General features: G+C 40.7%; 2 protein-coding genes across 6 annotated transcripts; one reads left to right on the forward strand and one right to left on the reverse strand.

The window, feature by feature from the left end:
• Positions 1-722: 722 nt before the first annotated feature.
• c1ql4a (complement component 1, q subcomponent-like 4) lies at positions 723-10,461 on the forward strand. 2 transcript variants are annotated; one of them, XM_034695122.1, is made up of 4 exons: positions 723-1,110; positions 1,322-1,761; positions 1,963-2,706; positions 9,158-10,461. In XM_034695122.1, the coding sequence occupies exons 3-4, from the start codon at positions 2,161-2,163 to the stop codon at positions 9,335-9,337; spliced, it is 726 nt and encodes a 241-aa protein (XP_034551013.1). In that variant the 5' UTR covers positions 723-1,110; positions 1,322-1,761; positions 1,963-2,160; the 3' UTR covers positions 9,338-10,461. The 2 variants fall into 2 exon arrangements, with proteins under 2 accessions (XP_034551013.1, XP_034551012.1); XM_034695121.1 differs by having other exon boundaries at positions 1,322-2,706.
• Positions 10,462-12,500: 2,039 nt separating this feature from the next.
• zgc:153867 (uncharacterized protein LOC337226 homolog) lies at positions 12,501-20,076 on the reverse strand. Of its 4 annotated transcripts, XM_034695919.1 has the most exons (7): positions 19,969-20,076; positions 19,534-19,561; positions 15,740-15,883; positions 15,426-15,599; positions 14,511-14,588; positions 14,121-14,155; positions 12,501-13,075 (listed from the first exon to the last, which is right to left on the reverse strand). In XM_034695919.1, the coding sequence occupies exons 1-6, from the start codon at positions 19,969-19,971 to the stop codon at positions 14,127-14,129; spliced, it is 456 nt and encodes a 151-aa protein (XP_034551810.1). In that variant the 5' UTR covers positions 19,972-20,076; the 3' UTR covers positions 12,501-13,075; positions 14,121-14,126. The 4 variants fall into 4 exon arrangements, with proteins under 4 accessions (XP_034551810.1, XP_034551811.1, XP_034551808.1 ...); XM_034695920.1 differs by lacking the exon at positions 14,121-14,155; XM_034695917.1 differs by having other exon boundaries at positions 15,740-19,561; positions 19,969-20,016.
• Between the last annotated feature and the right edge of the window lie 1,722 nt (positions 20,077-21,798).

A 21,798-nucleotide genomic window follows, 5' to 3' on the forward strand; every position in this document is an offset into this window, starting at 1 on the left:
TTGTGCATGCATTGTATATGTGTTTGTGTGTGAGGGTTTAGGTAAGAAAAGAAGAGCAGCACAATGTGTGGGGTAGGGTGTCTCACTAATGAGGCTTTAAAGCTGTGGGATGCGAGTCACACAGACAATGGTCTGGGGAACATTTAGTGTCTCCTCTCCATTCCTCACACATCATGCTGAGGCAGCTTTTACTTAGTCACCCTCCTCTGTCCTTCCTTCTCCCAGCAGACACAAGATGAAAACATCTGCCTTCATTTTGCAACACTTTATCAAACATTTTGCTGGTATAGAGTTTGCCTCTAACAACAGGTGAATGTCAGGCTAACGAGACGCAGATGGGAGGCAGTGTTCTGGTTTAGTTCACAATCAGGCAGTGTGCATCGGAAAAACAATTACCATTTTGTTTTGGAATAAGATTGGAGTAGAAAATACTGTTTGAAAATTTATAATATATTTCATTAAAAAATATAATACAAATCAGCTGGAAAAGAATGTTAGCCCCCTTCTTGCCCAAAAATTTCGTTATCCCTAAACTTGGCTGTGTGCTCCAGGTTTTTATTGGACACAGAAGAAAAATAAGCTAGTATGATGTAAAGGAAAGAGAGGGAGAGAGAGGGAGAGGGAGAGAGAGAGAGAGAGAGAGAGAGAGAGTGAGAGAGAGAGAGAGAGAGATGAGAGAGAGAGAGAGAGAGAGAGAGAGAGAGAGAGGGATCTAACAGGTGTCGACGAGGACTGCCCATGGACCAAACGCTGCGTAAAGGAATACAGTGGACAACCACTCTGCATGGGAGCGTCAGATATCCGCGCGTCCCCTCATTTGGAACCGAGTCAAAAAGTGTTTAGGCAGGTATTTTTCTGGGCTCCATTTTCTGTAAAATTGGCGGCATTTAGTCTGCGTTTGCTACCTGGAAAGAAGAGAAGGGATTAAGCGCTGATTAAGAAACTCTCATCACTTTCCCGGCATCTCCTGTGCGCCCGTCGGCTCTCCAGCTTTTCATTTGGCACTCCAGCGGTCCAAAGTCCTTAAATTATTTTGTTGGGACGAGGACTGAAGTGATGCTCTGAGTAGTTTGTGCTGCAGAAATTATTTTGGATTCCGAAGAGCAGATGGTGAGTTTTACTTTATCCGTTTCCTCTTTAAAGTTTTTAATATAATATGATAATGCATGGTAGACATATATCTTATTTAATTAATCCGCAACACGTGTTTAAAGAAATATGTCATTGAAACTTTTAATGCAGGTAAATTGTACTTAATTATCAAAGTGTGACAATTAAAACAAACATTTAGTCTGTGTGTTCTCTATACTAATCTTTCCAGATGCAGATATAGCCACAGAAGGAATTTATCGAAAGCACCCAGGTTTTCAAAAGTACTATCGTTTTCCTGAAGACATCACTCTAATGTGGACTGTGGAAACGGGACGATAGGTGGAGTCTTAATGATCATGTCAGGACACGATCTGTGATGAACTTTTGTCACTCGCCGTCATGGCACTAAGTGAGACCTCCACATGAAGTAAAACCCTGTGCTCTGTATAGAGACTGTGACATGAGATCTCTCTGCAAATCTTACTTAATCCGAGAAAAAAAACAAACCCTCTACTTCCTCCTCAATGAGCTGAATTTGGCACCAGCCTTTTTCTCGATGTACTTTTAATCAGCTCCGCTTTCACAACAAACCATCTCAGTGCCCGCCATGGTGTCTGTCTGATGCTGAAAATTAAACTGAACTGGAGGACAACGGGGAAGTCCATAAAGGTTAACCAGACTTCATTAGATAAATTATGCTTTTTGTTATGTGTCACCACCAATCTCATAAATGCAGATTGTTGTGTATTACCGTGAACACAGTGGTGTGACACATTTATCCACTTAGCCTCAGATTAAAAAAAAAAAAAAACAAACAAGTTTCAAGACTCTTGGGCATCTTTGTGATTTCTATAGGATTCTTTTATCCAGTTTTTTCTCTTCAGGCTGTCTTCCCATTGATATTATCCCGCCTCCCTCTTCTTCACCTTTTCACACCGTACTGGTTCACTGAGAGGCTTCAACCTGGCCGGCACAATTCCAGCAAAGGGGGAAGAGGACTTCCTGACGCTGGCCGCCTCGCGGCTCAGCCGCAGGAAACGTGTCATTGGAGCTGCTGTAGGTGTGGCCATGGTTCTGATACTGTTGGTGGCTATTCCCCTGCTGGTTCACACGACCAAAGGAAGGAGCACTGGAGATGCAGGGAGCCATTATGAAATGCTTGGAAGCTGCAGAATGGTATGTGACCCTTATGCCACAGGTCAGCCTGGCCAGGAGCTGACAGCTGTGTCCCCACCGCCCCAGGATTACTCTGGGAAGAAGATAAAGTCAGGGCTGAGAGGGCCTCCCGGGATCCCTGGCCCTCAAGGGGAAAAAGGACCCCCCGGAGAGCCAGGTAAACCAGGGCCACAGGGGCCCCCAGGTCCAGGTCCTGGTGGCTACTCTCCTTCGCTGTACACGCCTAAAATCGCCTTCTATGCAGGGCTACGTAAGCAGCATGAGGGGAGTGAGATACTGAAATTTGATGATGTGGTGACCAATGTAGGGAACTACTACGAGCCCAGCACCGGAAAGTTCACCTGTCCTCTACCTGGCATCTACTTCTTCACCTACCATGTTCTGATGAGAGGGGGGGACGGGACCAGCATGTGGGCAGACCTGAAGAAGAACGGACTGGTTAGTAAATGCATTTGTGTGTCTGTGTGTGTGGGAGGGCATTGGACAAGAAAGAAATAGGGAATTGAGTACACAGGTCCCTCATTTGAGGGCCAAAGGAGTGAATTGAGAGGTTCATAGAGAATGTCTATGCAAAAGTACAAGAATGTTGTGCTCCACCTCTGTCTGTCTGTGTGTGTGTGTGTGTGTGTGTGTGTGTGTGTGTGTGTGTGTGTGTGTGTGTATGTGTGTGTGTGTGTGCATAGTTGAAAGACTGTAAAATCGGGAAGTAGTATGTACGTTTGTATATATTCACACACACGACCACGCAACAGATTTTTTCACTGTTGACCGTCCTGTGTTACCATTGACTCACATTCACCTCTGTAACATTGAGCTCTTCACATTCAGAGCACATTCCACTTTAGCAGGCGGCTACAAACAGCTGAAGAATGAAACAGAAATCTTTCTCCTCATTAAGGGGAATTCATGCTATACCGTCTCAAATCACAGCCACAGATATTTGCATTCCCACATGTACTCTGGCTAAATGACAAGTGGCAGAATGCAGCCGCCGCCACCAAAAGGAACAGTCTAATTAGTAAGTATCATACACAGAGCTTGATTATCGCCTAAACAGAAGTGCAAAAGAGCACCGAAGACATGTCTGTCAGCACGCGGGCCAGTCAGTTTACACCTCAGCTAAATAAATAATGAATGTAAAATTGACAGTCCACTCATCCACTCCCTCATTCCCCAGACACTAATTAAAGACAGAGGGGCTGATTGGTGGGGGGAGAGGAGGAGTGAAGGGGAGAGGTGGGATAAATCACATGGATTTCATCTGAGGACTCCAAATTCAGGAAACATTCTGCAAGTTGCTTTTTACATTCATTCATTCATCAAGGACTCCAAATGCAAATACTTTCTTATCAGACTTCCGCCTCAGACCTGGAGTGTGCCAAGGACTGTTTTAATAAGGGCACACAGGCTCAAACATAATTTTTGGTTCGTTGCAACAGCCATAAATACAACATTTTGACTAAATAATTTAAACAGGGTGACATATAAATTTTAGTATGCAGAATAATCTTATTTAATTTCATCATATAAGCCTTGGTCTATAAAGGTGATAAGTGTAGTGCTGCCTCTCCACGTCTCTATGTCCTATATTGTCATTCCAGTCATCTTAGCCTGCTAAATAATTTATACATCTTAGGTAAGATCCCTGAACCCCTGCTATACCTTCCACTCCAAACCCCCTCCCCAGCTCGTCCATTGATTCTCCATTAATTATCTTTTCACTCAACTCAATCATTTAACATCGTCCAGGTCCATTTAACACCCGTAAGGTGGCCTCCTAAAAAACTTCTGTTAAATGGACCCCTCACCTAACAGGTTCCTATCCAAACAGAGCTGCTGCTAGATGAGAGCATGGTGTAAATGAGGTGCTGCAGAACGCCTGATCATGTTTGGAGTTACTGAAGCCCTGAGGCAGACGGGTACTTTGCTTGTCAGTCAGTGGTGAGGGTTTAGTAAATGAGCACTATATCTGAAAGGTTGCATTACTGACTGTAGAATCAAACAACCTGTTTTGCCATTGCCGCAGGTGCTGAGGCTTTATTGGATAGTTTGTTGGTCCACAGGGTTTTTATAATCCAGACAAACAAACAAAAAAAGGATTGCAATAGCCACAAATGTTTCACCACCTCTTTTCGCCAATGTTGTAACTTTTACACCTTAACAGATCCGGTCATTTACAACCTTGAGTTTGTTAGGCAGCCACTTCAACAGATTCAGATTTCAGACAGATTGAATGAGAATGAATGAAATGCCTCAAACTTGACATGACAGGGACATGCAGGGCTGTCCACTTGGAGACAGTGAGAGTGGGGAGGAAAAAAAAGACAAGTGAGTTGATGTGAAGATCAGGGGTGGAGCAGAGCAAGATAGATGACTTAATGGAGTTGTGGAGACAGTGGGCTGGTAGATGAGGCATCAGGGAGGCTGCTGGTGAAGGCCAGGATGAGATCGGGGCGTGATGACCAATGGACACCCACTCCACACGTCTCAGCTTGACAAGTGATCAAGGCCGGGGAGAAAAACAGAGAAAACTGGTTTCAGAAAGTGTGTTTATTCCCCAATTACAGGTAGAGATGGTTTGAAGGGAGCAGATTAATGAACCCCGAACATTAGTCGTTTTCTACAGGGAGTTTATGGCCTATATCTGCTGTGTCTTTGCTTAATGGCACTTAAATAGCCACAATGTACACTCAGTTGCACTGTGACTTGTGATCTGTGACATGAGAGTGGTGTAAAGTGATGCCAGGATCTCAAGAGGATGTGCTGACCGTGGCAGGGCTTCCATGGGATTCCTGTAGATCCGATACCTATTACCTCTAGTAAATGCCTTCTCTGTAAAGCCCACCTGCTCACACCTCAATCTAACTTTCACAAATCATTGCAGCATGACAGGGCTTCAGAGGCAGGGGGATTTGTGATTGAAGGGGGTCGCACTTCAGTTGCTCCCCTGTTTGTAATTGACTTACAGTACCATTACAATGTATGATGGGAATGTGTGCTGAAGTCTGGGCTGATGGTGGATCCATTATTGTATTCCTATGATACTTTATTATTGAATATTGAATTTGAATACTTGTTATTTTCATTGGCTATGCTGCTATAACAATCCTGTTTAATACCTCTATTGCTAATTCACCATCAAGGTTATATCACCTGCACGCTACTTAATATTCCAGCTTGGTATCAAATATTATTAAGACGGTCTAATGCTAGAATGCTTTTACTGTGAAGGGTGGCAGTTCTTTGTATGCCCTTTAAGACAAAACTTTGTTCTTCTTATTACTTAGTATGCTATCTGCTTGCCTTCACATTTAGATTTCCCATACTGCACCACACATATGTTTTAAATATCTTCAACACCAAGTGCAATAGATACTGGCTCAGCTCCCATCTAATCCCTCTTGTTTTTTAACCCATCATAGACTCTTTTAATAGCCTAGTTAAAGGTCAAGTTATTTCACATAGAAGCGTTAAAATGTCATCACTTGCCGTAATGACCGCTACCTGTATTAACTCCCCCAGAACAGAGACATAGAAATGCTACAGGTGGAACATAATTAGTCTCAGAGCGAGGGTCAGGAAAGAAATATGGTGCATATTTGTTCTATTAAGACATATCAGATGTTTTCTTTTAAGTAATTAAGAGATGAAAGTAATTCATCCTGATTTGCTTCTAAAAAAAAAATCATAAAGAGTTGGCAGCTTTCATACTGTGTACGGGTTTGAGGATTATAGTGGAGACTGCACACTGGAATTCGGAGTGGCAGGTAATAGCAATCCAAGGTACGGTCCAATGCCACAGCCGCTTGTCGCCATGTAATCCCCAGGCTCCCAAGGGAGAGGGGAAAGCCTATTCAATAAATATTCTATTTCCACAACATGCCCCCCCCCTCCCATCCCCACCCGGTCCCTTGCCCTGCTGCCATGTGCCGGAGTCCCTTAGGTAAGTTTAACAGCTACTTTTCTATTGTCTCCGCTCTAAGAGGTCAGTATATCACAGTGAATGAATCCTGTCACTTTTATTACCAGTGGACCACAGCACCACGGATAAAACAAGACTTCATATACCCCCACATCTCCCCGGTCTCACAAAATAGCCTCGCTTGAACAGTCTGTTACTCTAGCCCCCCTTCCCCTCCCTATCATCAACCCTTGGGCCGTTGTTTTTGTTTTTTCCTCTCTCTCTCTCTCTTTCCTTTCTTTTTGTCTATCCTTGTCTGTCTTTGGCACTGCGGCTCCACTTGTATAGAAATGACACCGCAGCTGCTCCCCGCCACCGTTCCTCCCTCCCTCCCACCTCCTCGCTTGTGGCCCCCTCTGCTCCCAGGCGGATTTACCGGAGGCCCTATAATGAAAGGGCTAGGCAGAGACAGAGATGGCCACAAGCGAAACCCTGGGGGCCCAATGTGCCTCACGGCTCACATCCCCCTCCAGCTCCAGGATCAGCTCAGTGTGTTGCCTGGTTCACATGGATCAGTCTGTGTCCTCCAGCCGTATCCATCTCCTTCTCAGGCTTCCCATCTTAATCCCACCACAGCGCTCCTCATGCCTCTCTGTCTGCTATCTGCATTAATGGATGGCTTGTATTGTTCCTCCACGTACAGGGACATCAGCTGAAGCACCAATTCATACATCATAGATTGGCAAAACAATCTTCCAGCTGAGTGATGAATATAATTCACTTGTACTGAATTCAACTTGCACTTCCATGCATTAAGTCATGAGACCTGAGGAGGCCTAAAAGAGGAGGGGGGATCTCGCTACATCTCCCTCTGTTACACTGTTTGGTCAAAATAATGAGCAGGATGACATATGCCCGGTGTCGATAGGAGTCACAACAACAGCATCACTGTCAGCTGCAGCCAAAGATGCAAATGTGATATTGGCTGTCACTACACATGTCAACCACAACAACGATATAACCTTTACAGATGACAATGGATTGGTGTCGTTACTTGAGAGATGGTCTTTTGAGGGCCCAACAAAGGGGAGATTATGTTTAATTACACTAATTGGGCAGCCTGGGAAAAACGGGAGGCCTTCACTTTAAAAGATAATCGTTTGTAAAGGGCTGATGATAAAAGAATAGCTAACATAAACATTTCATACATGCTATTTATGCTCAAATGTTCTAACGCAACAAGTCACCAGAGATGACGTATCCTTTCTCAGCATTTCCCTCTGCTAAACCAGTGTTTTCTTTACTTCTACCTCTTGTGAATGTTTTCTACATAATGTTGCTTGCATTGCACATTTAACACAAATGTGAATGAAAAAACTGCTGCATTGAGAAATAAAGCTGTATAAAACACCCCAGTGGACTACAAAATCTGAAATCTAATGAAACAGGATTGTTGAAGAAGAGTAACAATAGTCGTGCTCGATTTTACTGTGTTGTTGTTAAGCTGTGAAGCCTCGGGAGATCTATCTCTCTGCTCCCTTAATCAATCTGATTTGGAGAGGACAGCGACGTGCTTTCCACTGGTCACCTACATGCTGAATGGTGAATGCAGCATCCATGACCTGCATCTCATTTAAGGACAGATACAGATATCATCAAGGAAACTGAACACAACTCCAGGGTGGATAGATGGTGGCTAGTGTGTGTGTAGATGAGAGCAAAATGGGGTCGGGTGCAGGAAGCATATTTTTTCAGTTACTGTAATTCAGGCTCTGCTGTTTGGGGATTGACGGTTTTCAAATTGATGCATGCTCGTTGGGGAGAAAGGGGTCGCCGTGATCGGGATGACATGACGGTAGTTGAGTTGCAGATCATATTCTGTGGCTGTCATGGAGATGTGCGTGGCTTGTCTGGCTGCTGACACAGATTGAGTGCTCCCACCGTGGATGGACACTGAGCCAGACACAAGGCCACTGATGGCTGACACATGTCGGATGATTGGAGCAGCTACACCAGAATTATTGATATAACAAACTCAGGAAGATTTTGAAAATGCAACATAGTTTCTGGACATACTTTTCCGCAATTTTCCCAGATATGGTATTTATCAATATCTGTGTTGCATTCTGTGCATCTATCTGTCTCTTAGAATTGATCTGTGTAAGAGAGAGACATTTTGGTCATATTTAGACTAATCTGCTTCTGAATAACGGCTTTATAATCTATTATAAGGCATAAATACTACATACATACTTTTTACTTCAGGAGAAAAGATTAAAAAATGCAGCAAAAAAAGAATATATGTTTCCTTCTTACTGTAATAGAATCTAGGCATGTGTATTTAAATGTCCACAATGAGTAAACCCAATTAAATGTGTTAACAAACAAGTAAAGATCCACTGCCGCTGGGTCAATAAGACCAAACCCACACACAGCATGCAAATGTGAAACTGTCTGGCTGCAGCATAGCCACTCAATATCATGCGTATCGAGCCGGTCCAGGATCATAAGCAACAGGTCAATAGCTGGTGTAGATAGTAATGCTGTTCCTTGGCTTGGCTAGTTTCCCCATAGACAACCTGTTGTCCCCGATGAGTCCGCTTATCTATACAACCCAATCAGATATCCATCCTCAGCCCTTTGCCCCGAGCCCCTCTGCCCCAGCTGATCAATACAAGGCAGAGTGGATGGGTTCTCAGTCCACCTCTAGGGTCATGGGTCACAGCCCCATCCATCTGATAATCCTGCATGAATGTGGAGGTGATGTTATACTCATGAAAGGTTGTTAATAATTGATCCTGACCCATCCTGCAAATAACAAAGTGATAAAGGAATAGAATGAGAAATTGAGATAGAGGGATTTGGTTTAAAAAAAAAAAGCAATGTTGTTCCAGGAGCTTTTGGGTAATTTGCCGTGACATTTGCAAGTGTTTGTCCACTTTCATCCATGTTCTAATTGTCAATGCGTTTGTCCTCCGTGGCTGACAGGTAAGAGCCAGCGCCATCGCTCAGGATGCTGATCAGAATTACGACTACGCCTCCAACAGTGTGATCCTGCATTTGGACGTGGGCGATGAGGTGTGTGTGCAGCTGGATGGAGGGAAGGTCCACGGAGGGAACACAAACAAGTACAGCACCTTCTCTGGCTTCCTTATTTATCCTGACTGAATCTTTGGTCCCTATTCACAGAGAACGGACACTTACACACCCATAAGACATATCCACATTTAAACACGTACGCAGTATTAAATACAAATGGAACAAGACAAATATACACAACTAATGCAAGCAAACACACACATGCAGACGGCCTGGGATTACACCAGACGACAGATGTGTGGATCAAGTGAAAAGATAAAAAGGGTTAAGTTGAGTTCTGTGATTTTGAGCCAATCATCATGAGCATCTGCATTTACTTATGCCCTTTGTGTGCAAATATGAATTTCAGAATATGTACAGTATAGGTGCATATAGCAATTGCACGTTGTGGCTCTGAAATATCTAAAATACCTAAATGTGTTGCATATTAACTGACATTGTGAGAACTAGAATATAAAAACACCATCAGTCTAATTGTTTTTTAATGCAATAATGGTGTTAAGGGAAGCCATTAATCAAAAAGACTGAGCTGGAGCAAACGTCCGCCTACTGTATAGCAACACAGTATTTATCTTACACATCTCTGCTCTGCGGATTCAGTGACCTCTGATCAAACGGCTGAATATATTTTGCAACTCATCATTGGGAGAAAAAAAAAACCCTCAAGTGACTTACACCAGCCCTGCTGTGATTTCCCCTGCATTGGAGCAGTGCTGATCAAAATAAGACCAAATCAAACACATATGTTTGACCTTTTATCCCTGTTTCCAACATGACACAGGGTATCATACAGCAAGATTAAACTAGATATATAAACATCAGAAGGAAACACATCATGACACATGTTATGGATGGCACTTGGTGCGTCATGAAGTTTGAATTGCCAAGTGCATTTTTGACAATATTGTGTGTGTGTGAGTGTGTGGGTGGTTGGGTAAATCAGTGAGTGGATGTATAGATACTATAAGATAAAGAGGCAGTGAAAAGTAACAGCTGCAGTGTTTTATTTACATTAAGGTTGTATTATACATTACAGACATGTTACTGTAATTACACTGCCATACCTACTTAGTACTTTATTTTTGAGAAACCCTGTCAAAGTATCATCATATGTAAACAGTAATTCTGGGAGGGGCTATCTGGTATGTCGAATCAGTTGAGTAGAAGATTGCTATTAAAATATCTATACCTACCTTGTGTGTGTTCTTGCCTGATGTTTTTTGTTTCTTCTGTTTTAATTTGGAGTCACCACTCACACGGACTGTAACTGAATTGGATGTATGACACGGCTGCATGGATTTAACAGCTGAGATCGAATCACTAGTGGCAAACCACAGCCACTGCCTGCTACAGCATGGATTTCCAATATGTCTTAAGACACCGTCCAAGGCGCAAACATTCATACAGCTATATTGATCCCAGCTTATAATACACCCAGGATCTACAAAATCCAGCCAGTGTGTACATTTTAAAGTAACAGTATAGTGATCAATTGTGCAAACCAACCAAATTGGTTCAGTGTTCAATGAGGCCTGACGCTGTTTATCAGGATTTTGAAACAATATAATTTGTTGGGGAGCAAACCAATAACAAGAAATACAAGCAGGGAATTGGTGAAATCTTCCTCATATAATATCTGTACAGTGCTATAAATGTATTGATAGTCCTATAGTGATTTTATATTCGACATGTGCTCTCTTACACACACGCACACATCCACTGACTTTGAGTGAACGTGAATTTCTAGAAAAACTAAATCTAAACCAAAAGAAATATAATTAAATCGCATTTGAAATAAAGAAATCAAACAATCTTTTTAAAGATGTTTTAGCTTGTTTATTTGGGATAGTTCTGCATCACATGAAAAACCCACGTTTAGTTTTCAAAATAAGTTTTCTTATAAACTCTAGACTGAATTATTATTGTGGTTAAATCAATGTGCAAATTGCATTTGTGCAAGCTATACTAAGGTTTTTCATGAATTATATAAAAAGATTTTTAATTGGAAATTAATATTTTCTTCAGCCATTCTAACTTCAGTGAATTTTTTGTACAAGGAAATATTTTTGACATACAGTTTTTATGAATGATCTGCACCTCATGATGTTACACAGGCCATACACAAACAAAAACATCATATTTAAATTCTGCGTTTCTCCCATCAGGTCAATCATTGTGCCTAAGCAATACACAACAATGTGTAATAAAAGACCACACTGAGATGAGAAAAAGTTGCAGACTGCCATTTCTAACAGTAATATGCCAATGGACTATATATTTTCCATAATATCCCTTGAACAGTTCTTATAGCAGAGAAAGAGATACATCATATCCATGATAAAGACAAATAACGTTAATATTATTGGCAAAAAGGAAAGTTTCTAATTGGAGTACAGAGCTGCTGGCATTCTTGACTTAAAGGATTTGGTGAATCTGTTGCTCCTGAGTGGAGAAAGAGGGATGTAGCCGCGCCGTGCCCGGGCCCAGCCCCCGGCTCTCCCTCCTGGCAGATTCCAGTTGAAAGTTAATTGGACGGGGAGAGGTCTGAGACAGGCTGCGCTGAGGCCCATTAGCGATTCCCCTGTCGAATGCAGAGCCACGAGGATCACAGACTCACAAATAGGAGGATTAAAATAATCAATAGCCTTGACTTACATCGACCACACATACACACACACACACCGAGTAATTAGTGGACAACCTATTCAGCAGTGGACTATGACACCCTCCTGAACCTTACCCCACACACATAAGCTCCACACTCCACTAGCTACAGCACCTAATGAGGGGAAATAGTTGTGGCTGCTTGTGAAGAAAATGAAGAAAAGGTCAGAAAGCCACCAAACAGCCTTCTGCTGCTCATATCTGTGAGCTTTATCGCCAAATGATTTCTCTGAAAATTTCAAGCATGACCACAAGATATCAAAGATAAAACATTTTTTGATTAAGATTTTGGGGGCAGTGTCACCGTCAGTAAAATAAGCACAAAGAGCTGGTAATCATTAATAACTTCATTCATTTTAAGCACGCATCAACAGATGACAAAGATATTCCTTGTGTATTATACACTGTTGATTATGAAAATGAAGTGGCTTTTTTAAAATCTGAGATCTAAATAGCAACACTGCCCTCTTGTGTTGATAGAAAAACATCAACACACAGCAGAATCCAATACATAAGAGCAGCGACAAATCTTTTTCAATTGAAATAATCAGACTCCAAAGAAGAAAGATAGGGTTTCAGGAAAAACATTTATTTAAATGCAGCAACAAAAGTGGGGGAGGATTAAAAACCTAAGAACCCGTTTGAAATGTCTTCTTCTTTTCCTCATGATAGTATTGCTTTGAAAACACCAGTTACTGCAGAATGAAAGGAATATGTCCCTCTGTCAGAGCAGGTCTTAGCAGATGAAAGAGTAGGTTGCTGACAGTTATTACGCAAGTTATTATATATGAATGTCCAATTCAACAGTTACAGTAAATCATTATCAACTAATGCGGTCTTAGGTACAGCATCCTGGAATGTTATTGCAAACAATGCGAGCACAAAGACTCCTAAATGCATACAAGTTGATCACATAAGTGGAAAACCCTGGCAGCAATAGTCAGGTTATTTCTGGACTTTTCTAGGGAATGTAAAGGCACTTTTTAAATTAAATGTGGAAAACTACTCCATGGAAAAGGTAGAGGGGCCATAGAAGCTATCTGCAAAAAGAGATTACATGTGACAGGGTAAAAAAAAAAAAAAGAAAAAAAAAAAGGTATGATGCTCTTTGTCTTCAACCGTTCATGACCATTCTGACCAGTTCTGTGAAGAGAGAGGAGAAAGAGAGACAAATGTAAGACTCATGGATTAGATCCTGGAAGAGACCACCTCCAACTACAGCATGTGGTGCCAAGGCCCCCCTCCTCATCCAGCCTTGGTGAGGCTGGGAGGGAGATGCTGCATTTGAAGGCAGGTTCCCCACATTTTGCTCACCCAGCAGCAGGAGGGGTTGAAGAGGGTAATGAGAGAGAAAGAGGTGAGATAATCATCTCTATCTCCTATACAGCCAAAGCATTTGGCCATGTCTAAGATCCAAGAGGAGCTGGTTAGAGAAGCCATCATCGCTGCTTGCTTTCCTCTAGTTGAGAAGCAGGGAAAAGAGGGGAGGATGAAGAGAGCTACAGTCCAGTAAAAAAAATCAGCTTCCGTCAGTACAGAGGAGAAAACAATCAGCACAAGAGCAACTTATTGCAATTCTCTGGTTAGTAGAAAAAAGGGACTGGTCCAATCTCCCAAAGCTGGTGGCTTTGCTTGAATGTAAAACACATCTCTTGTGTTGCAGTCTTTTTTAACATTTTATGAAAAGAGTAGCACCTCTAACACCAAGAAGGATAGTTTAATGAATGGCATGCAAATGAGATAAGAAACAAGCTGCTGTGTGACTTCCACACCCATCAGCTTGGATAACTGGACAGAGGCCACCAGACTTTCCCTGAATGAGACCAGTCTCTTCCCTGTGTGTCCACCATATCCCCTTCTAAACTGAGGAGAGTCCCAGACACATGCAGAGGGGCATGCTGCAGCCAGGGGGCCAAGACAGAGGGCTGCAAGAGAGAGAGACAGAACAGCAGGAGGCTACACATGAGACAAAGCCTCAGGACTAAAGATGAGAGGTACGACCAGGCTTTCCCACAGACACCTATCAGGTCAAATCTACTTTACAAAAGAATATACTTTCAGTTCTGCAGTGAAGAGGACAACTACAGCTGATTAAGGTTAAGAGGATCTAATGGGAAAGGATTATTTAAAAAAATAAATTGAAGGAAAGCCTGGAGGTGCCATCTCGTGGTATACCAAACGCCCGTACCGGCCCTCAGGCTGACAGGATTTGGCGGACAAATGCTGTTGAGGAAGAACAGTTAACAAACCGTCAGGAGGTGACACGGACACATTTCCTCAAGAACACCTGAAACAGCTACATCTTTGAAGACCCACCTTAACAACATACTAAAACAAGCATTTCTAGTATCAAGTATTTCCCTGAGATATCTGGAATATACAGAAAGACATCACATGCAAAACATTCCTCAAATGGCTTTTCACATGTCAACAGAGCATCCAAAGTAAATCATGACAAGAGGTTCATTATCACACCGGAGTAGTTTACAGTTCCAAGACAATGACATTGATACACACACCATAATCCCTGTAAGAATAAAAAGTCCATCCGGCTCTGGGTTATGTTTTTTTCTTTTACCTTCATAATTGATGCAGCCATTTGCATCTTCATGTCCTGCCAAGAGTGTCTCCACTTCCTCTTCTGACATTTTCTCTCCTGGAAATAAGATAAACCATTTACTCTTTTTAAAATGAGTGTAAGTTACAATATTATCAAATTATTTAAAGAAGAACAAAAATGAGAAAAATGAAGGATATACAAGTAAAAAAATGTAGTTGTAAAAATACAAAATTGATGTTGACAAACATAAATTGAATAAACTTTCCAGGTGAGTTCATGTTTCTAGTTATAGCATTTTCATTGTTTTTTTTTTCCCTTATTTTTTCTTTTTTTTTATTATATTAATTTATTATGATTATTACTATCATTATCATTTTATTCTAATTGTGTATTTATGGTTCTTTTATATAAACCTTTGTATAGGTATGTGGATATGTACTCTATTTTTTGTAATGTCCTTATGGTCAGACTCTATAACCAATTAAAAAAAAAAAAAAAAGTAAATATATATATATTGGTTATATGTGTGATTTTAAGATATGCTTATTTTTTACCTCTTTAATTTTAATTGCTAATAACTTTTTAATAATTTTTACTTTATAGGCTCTTGTTTGCTTTATATATTTCTTTTGCACTGTCTACTCTGTTACTGTAACACTTGAATTTCCCTGTTGTTGGACAAGTAAAGGAATCCCTTATCTTATCTTATCTCTTATGTCTATGCTTACTTTATTTTTTGTATTACTTTTTGGAAAGAAAAATAAAATAAAATTTTGATCACAAAAAAAAAAAGCATTTTTCATTATAATTTTGATCATGGGCACCACAGTATTTTAAGGAGAGTAAGAAAAAAGTCAATATAGTCAAAAATTTAACAAAGATTTTTTTTTTCTGAGATGATACTTATTCAGGGGCACTAAAAAACCAACTTGCCTAACGTGGTGAGGACGTGACGAAGCTCTGCACCCATAACTGTGCCATTGCCCTCTTTATCAAAGACACGCAGTCCCTCCACAAAATCCTCCATGGAACCTTGATCCTTATTCTTAGCGATGGTCTGGAACATGGGCAGGAACTGCTCAAAGTCGAGTGTCTTGATGTTCATCTCTGCAGCGTGACAAAACAAGGACAAAAAGAGGGGAAACCTCTGAGGTGTTGTGCTTTTTAGCATCAAGATAATAATTCGGATTATATACGTTGTGCATTCATAGAATATACATCCTTTTCAGTGAAATTTCCCCTCCTACCCTCAGCCTTGGGGTTCATCAGGACCTTCAGCACCTCAGCGTTGACAGGGTTTTGTCCCAGGGCCCGCATGACGTCCCCACATTGACTGTACGTGATCTTCCCATCCCCTGTCTTGTCAAACAGCTGGAAGGCCTCCTTAAACTCTACAGGATACATACACACACGACCAGTTACAGAGGGATTCTGAGGAATCATATGGATGATCAGGCAGATATGTAAAGATGTGTTCAATTAGACAGGATGCACACAGAAATACATGGAACAGAAAAGCCAGACAAAGTGAGAGGTAAATAAGAACAAGCAGGCAATGGGTTAATAGACAGACTGATCAAACAACCCTGTAACTTCCTCAACTTCATAAATAATATATGTTTATCTGGTCAGTCAATCACTTCTTCACTACACAGCAACAAAAATGTGCTGAGATCACTTCTCCAATACCCCAACTATCTGCTTTTACACAATGCGTGTATAAAGAGAGCAGGTCGACTGCTGGCTGATATATAATGGTGATATCACATTGTTGTTGTTGTCTTGCATTTTTGTTTAAATACAACAATTTCAAAATAATAACAATCTAAAACACAGGGGTTTATATGGTTTACATGGATTTTTAATTAACTATTGAAATAGAAAAGGGTCTTTGACAAATAAGCCTCAAAAAAGTTTTTTGTTTTTTTTAAGTATTTCAAGAATGGTTGCAATGCATATTTTTGTGTCTGGAATAATGTGTTTAAACAAGGCTTGTTTGAACACAATACGTTTTTTTAAGTGTTTAAATAGTTTTTTTTTCTCGCTTTTCTTAACTTGAACACCTAAGTTAACAGATGCAGACATGTTGGCCCTTATTCAGACAAGCGCGTACTGGCCACAACATCACAACATTCTGTTTCGGCCGTGTTGTTTTGGTGAGAAAAGTCTTTCGGTGGACGAATTTTCAGTGCATCCCTAATCACAACAGAACTTATATTAAACACCAGTCAGGATTTTAGATGTGATCTGCTGTCATTTGGGATGGTAAAAAACGTGTTATCATTTCGGGGGTACGTTAACATTGTTCAACAGAAGCCACACTGACGAGGCTGACAGCAGTGTCTCAACAAAGCTTTGGTATATCTTTAACCTGTCTTGTGAGCACAGGCATTGGGTGATGCTGATCATGTCAAAATGATAATTGGCCCAAGTTCATCTGCCTGACTGATTAATAGGTCTCTGTATGGTCTTAAATGCAGGGAAACACGTCTCATATGTTGGTATGAACTGGGTTTGACCCTCAAAAGATAAGACTAAACTAACCCTTCATGTTGCATGTCTTAACAGAGGTAAATACATTTTTTTAGAGAGAAAAAAACTAAAATAGTTATCATAGATAAATCAATTCAGTGACCAGGATAAGTTTATTTTTATTTTTTTGAACTTCAACTCGCACTTGGAAGAAAAGCATTTTTAAAAGTTGCTCTCAGACTTAATATTTCTTAGAAATGTAAACTAGACAAAAAAGACTTTAAAAGCAGCCATATCTGAATCAGAATGCTCTATTCTATAAATTGTTGACTCATTAAAAATAATAAATTATATTTCAGCTATTGTAATTGTTGGGAGAGGCCTTAACTAAGGTACACAAGTAACAACATGTAAAAAATTAAGCCAATCACATGCAAAAATACCAAACAGAACGCATTCAGTTCAAACTAAACATGAATTGTGATTATAATGTGTTGTGAATGCTCTGCTTCAGTTAATGTTAATATATGTTTTTTTATAGTTACTTGTTAGTCATTTGTTTCTGCATACCAAAGAGAATGTGTCAGCGGCCTGCACTTGAGTATGACTTCAACGGATTCAACCAGAGCCCACCCAGCAGAACAGTCTTTAAGGTGGCTTCTATCATATTCTTTCCAACACTTTCAAAAGCTTTATCTGACACTCTTATCTATCAACTCTGTTTCCAAACTTAAAACCACTGATGAGTTAAAAGTTAATAAGTATAATATCAGCTAAAGGTGCCAAAGACTCAGGACCCCCACTGTCCCTCAAAGTGATTTAATGTGTCTTCATTTAGCTGGTTTGCAGAAAGTGACCCTACCTATATGGGCATGTGGCTGTGTTTCCTGTTATTATTAACCTACTGCTACTGATGCTTTCTATAATTAACTGTTCACTAACCCTAAACTCAGGAGTCATCTGGCAAAAAGGATAGACAGAAAACTCATTACATTTTCTATTTTCAAGGTTTTATTTCAAGGTTAGCTACTATTTGTGTCGATATTTTTTAACTATGAATGGGTAAAATGTACTATTTTAAGATAACTTTTGTAATTCAGCTTTTTTTATTGCATTTGTTCAGTATTTCTTTGTTCACTAAAAGTTAACAAATCATGGTCATATTTGTAAATGAGAACTGGTTCTCAAACATTTTTTACCTGCTAAAATAAAGGTAAAATAAATAAATAATATAAGTAATACAAAACCAACAAAAAGAAGAAAAAATAAATAAATACAAAAAAATACAAAAATGATAATAATTAACAGTATGAACAAAAATGAAGATAAACATAAGAAAACTGGGTAAATAAACAAAAAATGTATAATAATAATAAGAAATATTTTTAGATCACTTTTTAAAAAATCCTTCTGGAAGACTATCACATTCTCAAGACCCCCCATTTGTGTCTCAAGACCCCCCCAGGGATTTCGACCCACACTTTGGGAACCCCTGCTCTACAAGATAAATGCCATGAATTGAATATTGTAAGTGTTTTTTAAGTAGAGCAGCCTCAGCTTGATCAGTTGTCAGTGACAATGCTACCTTGTTTATCACAAAGTTGATGAATTAATCAAACATTGGGTTCTAATTAGGCTTGACAACCTCGTACGAAGGTCAGCCAGGTTCCTGAGATCAGGGAGACAGACAGTTGGATTACGCAATATCCAGGCAGAAGCCTCGACCTTATGTTATGGGACAAGCTATTACCCAAAAAGAGCCCTGCCACTGTTGTTGAGTTTTTCCTGTTCTGAGGAATGTGTCTCTTCCCTTCTGGCGTGTGAGCACTTTTCCCAGCACCATATTTGGTATTAGAGGAGTGGAGGAAAGTAGGAGGAGAGTGAGAGAGAGAGAAGCTATGGCCTATTATGTCAACGATGATTAAACAAAGCAGCCCTAGGACACAAACCATCCACCACTGGAACCAGCACCAAAAAAGGCCACACTCATGGAGATGAGCAGCTTGGAAGATAACAGGCAAAGTGTAAGTGATAAACTGACACAGCCAAGAATGACTACAAGACTTATGAGCACAGATACAAGCTTTGGCTATGTTTGGCCTTATAAGAGCTTCTAGTGCATGACTGACCACGTACAAAAACACTGCACACACGATCAAAGCTGGTAAGTACTACAACGTTTGGTGCAAAATATGGCTGGATTTGACAAACCACACAAAGAGATTCTGACTTAGTTAATCAAAAACCATCATGCAGATCACACCCTAAACACTCCGAGATAGCCATCAGATTTTAATCTTGGGCGGTCCCCCCTTTTACTGACTTACCATGAATCTGATCCGCGTTAAACTCAATCTGGAAAGGACAAGCAGTTGCAAGTGGAAAGTGGTGAAAAGATGTGGAGGGGGGGGAAAAAGTTGGAAAAATAAGCCTTCAACCACGATTACAGTAACAGGCGGGCAGAGAGCAGGGCTGATGGTGGAGCTACAGGGCAAAGTGTCATCGGATTCAAGCAAGAATGAAAGCATGCAAAACAAGGGAAGTCACATCACAAACTAAAAAGACTCACCAGCAATTTGATCATCCGAGAATTCAGACTGTTCAAAGAGAAATGAGGCTTAATGAAAATGGTTTCCTTTGCAGCGCAGAGCTAACTGGGGTTACTGTGTGAGGCTATTTAAGCATGTTTTACAGTACGTCAGGTTAACTCAAACCACTTGGTCTTAAAGTATAACATGAAGTAATGACTCCTATACTCTTAAATACATTGTCGATAGTAACTAGGTTTTCATTATGTCTATATCCGTATTAACCGTTTAGGCTAACGTTAGCATCCTCAAAGTTCAACTTCCGCTTGTACTCACCAGTGAGCCAATTCCGGTATTCAAACTCACTCTAATATATCTGCAAAGCTAACCAATCTCCTTGAAATAATAAGCCTATAACAGAAATGATAGAACAGAAACCTGGTTTAATCGAGTAGTTAAAGATAAAAAAGACCCACCATGGCTGTTTTGCTGAGGTGTGTCTGCGTCGTCGGCAACCCAAAGAATGTGTGACGGCCCGGAGAGATGGGTAGGGCAACAAAACCAACCCTATCGGCACTGCGTCATGACGTATGACGTTCAAGCTACATACAAGGTAGGTCGAATCGCAATGCTCCAAATATAGTAATGCATGCAAGCCAAGTATGTCATTTTCTGTGGGACTTCAAGAGTTACACTACCAGTCTAAAGTTTGGACACCGCTTCTCATACAGTGGTTTTTAATTATTTAACTTATTTTCCACATTGTAGATTAATAAGATAAGATAAGATAAGAGATTCCTTTACTCGTCCCACAACGGGGAAATTCAAGTGTTACAGTAACAGAGTAGACAAAGTGCAAAAGAAATATATAAAGCAAACAAGAGCCTATAAATTAACAATTATTTAAAAAGTTATTAGCAATTAAAATTAAAATCAAATTTAAAGAGGTAAAAGATAAGCATATCTTAAAATCACACATATTCTGACCACTGCAGGAAGAAAAGACCTGCGGTATCTCACCGTGAGACACCGCGGGTGAAGAAGTCTGTCACTGAACGAGCTACTTAGTGTTGTTATGGTCTCCTGGAGGGGGTGTGATGTGTTGTCCATCAGAGAAGATAGCTTTGCTACCATCCTCCTGTCAGCCACCACCTCCACAGGGTCCAGTGGGCAGCCCAGGACAGAGCTGGCCTTCTTCACCAGTCTGTTCAGCTTCTTCCTGTCAGCAGCAGAGATGCTACTTCCCCAGCAGGCTACTCTAAAGAAGATGGCTGATGCCACCACAGAGTCAAAGAAGGACTTCAGAAGAGCCCCCTCCACACCAAAAGACATGAGTCTCCTGAGCAGAAAGAGTCTGCTTTGTCCCTTCTTGTACAGTGCATTTGTGTTGTCTGACCAGTCCAGTTTATTATCAGGTGAATACCGAAGACATCAAAACTATGAAATAATATGGTTCAGCCATAATATGGATTACAACAGTAGTCAAATAGGGCGATCCATTGTGTACTAACCCTACCTCTGAACAACACAACTATAAATATTGTGCATTGCATATTGAGATTGAGTTCTTCTCATAGTTCAATTAAATGTGCAAGTTTTATGGTAGTCCATTGTATAGTACTGTTTATGTCGGAGTCTGTATGGCTGGGAGCGGCCAAGACTACGAAGCACCACCAGAGTTCAGCAGTCTTACAGCCTCAGGAAAGAAGCTGTTCCTCATTCTAGTGAAAGTGCGTTCCCTGACCAGGAATCGAACACGGAGAGCGCAGAATCCTAACCACTAGACCACCAGGGCCATTCTTTCATAGTTATGATGTCTTTGGTATTAATCTACAGTGTTTCAAGTCATTAAAATAAATACAAACCCTTGAATGAGAAGGTGTTTCCAAACTTTTGGCTGGTAGTGTATATACCTAATAGTTTATATTTTTACCTTTTATTGTGAAGGCATAATAAATGGCATAAATAACTTCAGAGGTTGAAAGCTAATATTATTTCTCAACAGACCCAAGGTAAGAAGACCTACGCACCACTTATCGTAAGAAGCAGCCTAGAAACAAAAGTATAAACTAGGCATTAAGCCTAGTAGGATACTACTGATAGGCCCTATTAAAGCTGCTGTTGGTAGTCACAGAGTAAACATATGTTCAAAGAGAGGGACTTCGAATGTCAACACTATCCCTCCCAACCAGATTTCCTCTTAGCCCCCCAACACCGATTGGCGTGTGCAGTCATGATAGTGCCAGACTCATAACCAATCGGACGTAGTAGGGGCCACACCTTGACCAATCAGGACAGAGGATTGG

Source organism: Notolabrus celidotus, chromosome 11 (assembly GCF_009762535.1).
Source record: "Notolabrus celidotus isolate fNotCel1 chromosome 11, fNotCel1.pri, whole genome shotgun sequence".
Classification (NCBI taxonomy): Eukaryota; Metazoa; Chordata; class Actinopteri; order Labriformes; family Labridae; genus Notolabrus; species Notolabrus celidotus.

Bases quoted from the DNA above. Each gene is read 5' to 3' on its own strand.
- c1ql4a (XM_034695121.1), top strand. From the start codon at position 2,161: ATGGTTCTGATACTGTTGGTGGCTATTCCCCTGCTGGTTCACACGACC. The intron at 2,707-9,157 runs GTTAGTAAATGC...CGTGGCTGACAG, and splicing joins ACCTGAAGAAGAACGGACTG to GTAAGAGCCAGCGCCATCGC.
- zgc:153867 (XM_034695918.1), bottom strand. From the start codon at position 15,935: ATGATTCCTCAGAATCCCTCTGTAACTGGTCGTGTGTGTATGTATCCT. The intron at 14,589-15,425 runs GCAAGTTGGTTT...TCTTATTTCCAG, and splicing joins TCACGTCCTCACCACGTTAG to GAGAGAAAATGTCAGAAGAG. The intron at 13,076-14,510 runs GTAAAAGAAAAA...CTCTCTTCACAG, and splicing joins TGGCTGCATCAATTATGAAG to AACTGGTCAGAATGGTCATG.